General features: G+C 41.0%; 1 protein-coding gene across 1 annotated transcript; it reads right to left on the bottom strand.

The window, feature by feature from the left end:
- Positions 1–1,640: 1,640 nt before the first annotated feature.
- LOC135711323 (uncharacterized) lies at positions 1,641–2,288 on the bottom strand. Its single transcript, XM_065234112.1, has 3 exons — positions 2,217–2,288; positions 1,999–2,154; positions 1,641–1,937 (listed from the first exon to the last, which is right to left on the bottom strand). The coding sequence occupies exons 1-3, from the start codon at positions 2,286–2,288 to the stop codon at positions 1,641–1,643; spliced, it is 525 nt and encodes a 174-aa protein (XP_065090184.1).
- Positions 2,289–3,854: the final 1,566 nt, after the last annotated feature.

Raw genomic sequence — 3,854 nt, forward strand, 5'->3', positions numbered from 1 at the left:
GCATTATAACACACCATCGACTGGAAATGCTCTCGCAAACGTGGGGCTTTAGGTAGTGATGAAACGTCACTAGAACTATTCCACAGCCACAGTCAGTTATGAGCAGAAGGCGGACGCACATCTTTTGCCTGTAGACTTGGAGACATACTTCAAGTCTCCGCGTACATCGTACGGGTTAGGCAAAAGATGTGCGTCTAGCTTTAAAAAAAAACTGTCGCATTAATGGCCCTTCGGTCATTTTCAACTTCTATTCAATTTTCATACTGCCGTACTCTAACGGAACTATCCACCTACCCTCTTCTACATAAAGATCATTATCTAGCTGATAAATTATCACACTAAAAGCTTCATGTTAGCATTTCCAACCAACTCTGAAAATCGCAAACCTCGCATATGAAGTAACATAAAAACACTTTGAATGAAGGTGTAATGAATTTCAAGGCACTGCCAAGAATGCACGTATAATCAAAGTAGTTTTTCACGCCAAAGTCACGAGTTCAAATCTCACCCCCGGACAAGTCACGAATGACCCAAGAGTGTTAAAGTGACTATAATAATAATAAAAAAGTAGTTTTTGTGATATTCAAACACATATACAACTAAACAAATCGAATAGAATGAAAAAGATGTGGAGGCCACGTAGGTGCAAATATTTAAATATTTTTAAACGAGTTGATTTAACTATATTTAACTAACGATTTAATCTTTAATAACAAGTTAAACTTGTGGTACAGTACAATGGAAAAAGGATTCACATGCTATACGATTTAGCTTAAACATAACGCGACGTATGCTATTATTTTATGTGATATTGATTTAAATTGTAGCAATGTACGATACTATCTGTCTGGGCATACCATTATTCGTATATTTAACACATCCCAGGAAACAACTGCACTGGTCATTTATTTTTCCACAACCGCAAAATTCAACGCGGCACCGCAAAGTTTCTGCCCATTGCGCATAACTGCACTTTCGATGCTGTAATTCATCGGTCCAAGGTACTGCATGTATGACGGGGATATGGTGAATCCTGTAATGGAATACTTCCCTTTGGGAATTGGACATTTCTGGAGTGCTGGACGGGCTGAAACAGTCCAAATATGCGGAGTCCTAATATGGTCACAAACAGCCTCGTAAAGGTCTGCCATTTCTTTCGGTCCCCTCGGATCCAAGCGCCATAGAACTGCCGATAGAATTAGCTGCGGTCCAATGGTTTGCTGCAAAGTGATATTACCCAGTAGCTGCGTTTGATTCGGCTTTGGTCGTCGAATTTGTAGGTTATTGAGCAGAATGAGGGTTTTCTCACACTTCGGGTCCACTATAAAGGATTGCAGTTGGATAATTTTGTCAGCCTTAAAATATGGCTCACATTAGTTTGATTGAAACTCAATATATTTGAAACCTTACCATCACGTGGATTACGAAAATGGAGCAAACGTGGAGCAGCAAAACTCTTCCAGCGATCATGTTGTTAATATTAGCACTTGTTTGTGAATGCGGGTGTCGTATAATGAGCATCAATATGAAAGCGATTTTGGAAATGAATGAAACCTCGCACGGCAATCATTACCGTAGCATTTATACTTTATTATTGCTACTACTACTATGGTCAATTTTCAAAACACCCACAATACATCCTACTTAATAGTAACTCGCAATTTATAGCCTCCTTTGATCTTATCATTCTGCACCATTTGTACTTCGAGGGTGTACTTGCCCGGGGGAACCATCGGTGGCAGTTGGCTCTGATTCAGTTCATACTTATCGATGTGGTACTTTCCCTTTGGAAATGGACAATCGCCTTTGCCGGGCAGGTTGGACAGCTGCCGCAGTGTCTCCATCACCTTCCCATCGACATCCATTGCTTCGCAAAAACCCGAGTTTCCCGACATCACGGGTTGGGAGTTGTCTCCCAGGTTGATTTGAAAGACGCACTGCCGCCGTTGGAAATGATCAGAAATCTTGTGTTCTGTTACCATTATTCTGCAGACTTACCCGGGTATCATCGTCCATGTTTTCAAAGAACTCGAATTGCCCATCTATGACGAAGAGATTTCGGCTTTTCTTGGACACCCGCAATGTTCCGTAGTCTATGAAGCTCGGATCAGTTCCCGAGTACGGCTCGAAGGAATCGATGGAGATGTCATATAGCTGGAAGTTGGTACAAAGGTGGTTTGATAGAAGAGAAGCAAAGGCAAATGTCAATTTATTACCGCAGAGTCGATGGTTTGAGCGGACAATGCGAGAATCGCCACGACAAAGCAGGCTGTATTTTGTCGGTCCATGGTTACGGCAATGGAGGGAAGGTCATGATGGTTGTGGGTTTTGTTCATATGGTTGCGTGTTTACGGGTACTTATGTACCTGTGAACAAGGCGGAAATTTCTCATTAATTAAATACACATAGCAAACTGTTGGGTAATTAGTTGTCAGCAATTCATGTCAAAAGCTAAAAAATACACAAATCCAATCCCATCTTTGAATTCGTTGCGCGAGCATGTTTTTCCACCGTTCTTGAAACAACATGAATGTAGGGAAAAGTGTGAAGTCTGTTAAGAAAATCCACCAAATTTTCGAGTAAATGATAGATGCAAAATACAGGAATATTCGGGGGATTCTTATGTCTTTTCGTTTTTGAATTATAGCGTTAGCATTGTTACGGTATATTTCATAGATTGGATACTACCGACATTCACATCTCTTTAGAAATTTCCAGCCAGACTGCTTTCAGCAATAATGCTGGGGAGTAAATATCGATTCAAATCTTAATTCAACAATAATAAGAACAGCATGACTGTCACTATTCCCGGCCACACCCATCTTTACCGTTACTAGGGATAGGGAAGGAAATGTCGATGTAGTACTAACTTAACGAGAGGCAAAGTACAAAGTAGCCATGATTTTTGTGCTCTATTCGACTTCATAATGTTTGTGCCAAGTCAGTTTCTTAATAAATGAGTTTAAGTTTTGGGAGGCTAATCAGGACCCAATTTGGAACCGCTTGAGCACTGTGGAGCTAAGATTTCAAAATTTGCATCAGTCTAGTTGCCATTCCTAAGATCCTACTTTCATAAGTTCATGGTTCTTGAAGTAAGACTACATTCCAGTTTTCCTTTGATGAATGTTTTGCTTAGTGTTACCGCGTAGCGTAATTTATGGAAGGTTAAGAATGCTCGAATTTCTTATCAGTAGTCATCTCGCTTTTGCTCATATGCATCCCTTATCAGACCATCGCAGTTTCCGATCTATGAGCCGATCGTTATCGCACATTACTACTTTGACCATCTTCCCGCAGATCAATAAAACCCGATAGCAGTAGAGTTTGAAGTTAAGTTGCCAATAAACATCCTATTGCATCACATCTGAATATCATCGAGTATACTCAGGGAGCTCAGAAATAAAGTGTCGTTCTTTCGCCCAAAAATCGAAGCACATCTATCCAAATTCGAAATATTCTACATAAAATTTGGTCCTTCGAACCGGATCTTCGCTTTTGGAATTTGTGCTTGCGATTTCGTTGTCGTCGGTTCGGTGATTTCTACCGGTTTTTGACAAAAACTGTGAACTGATCGAGAAAAGAAACCCTTAATCGAACACTAACATTGCGTGGCTAAAGTGAGAAGAATAAATCGATGTGGCTGCTGTGAGAAAGTGGTTGGTGCTAACAGTTGCTGATTGTGTAATAACCCGCCAACGAAGAATCGTCGCTTTACTAGGAGGTGCTATTGACGACAAGGAAGTATTGTTCTCGAGTGCTATTGTCGTTGGATTACGATAGCGTGGCTTGGGTACCACTGCCGCAGATTGGCGTAGGTATCACCGCTTGGCGTGGCTTGGGTTCACCACCGATCA

This window comes from Ochlerotatus camptorhynchus, unplaced genomic scaffold (genome assembly GCF_037179485.1).
Source record: "Ochlerotatus camptorhynchus isolate MF236.1 unplaced genomic scaffold, CSIRO-AGI_Acam_v1.1 ptg000432l, whole genome shotgun sequence".
Lineage (NCBI taxonomy): Eukaryota > Metazoa > Arthropoda > Insecta > Diptera > Culicidae > Ochlerotatus > Ochlerotatus camptorhynchus.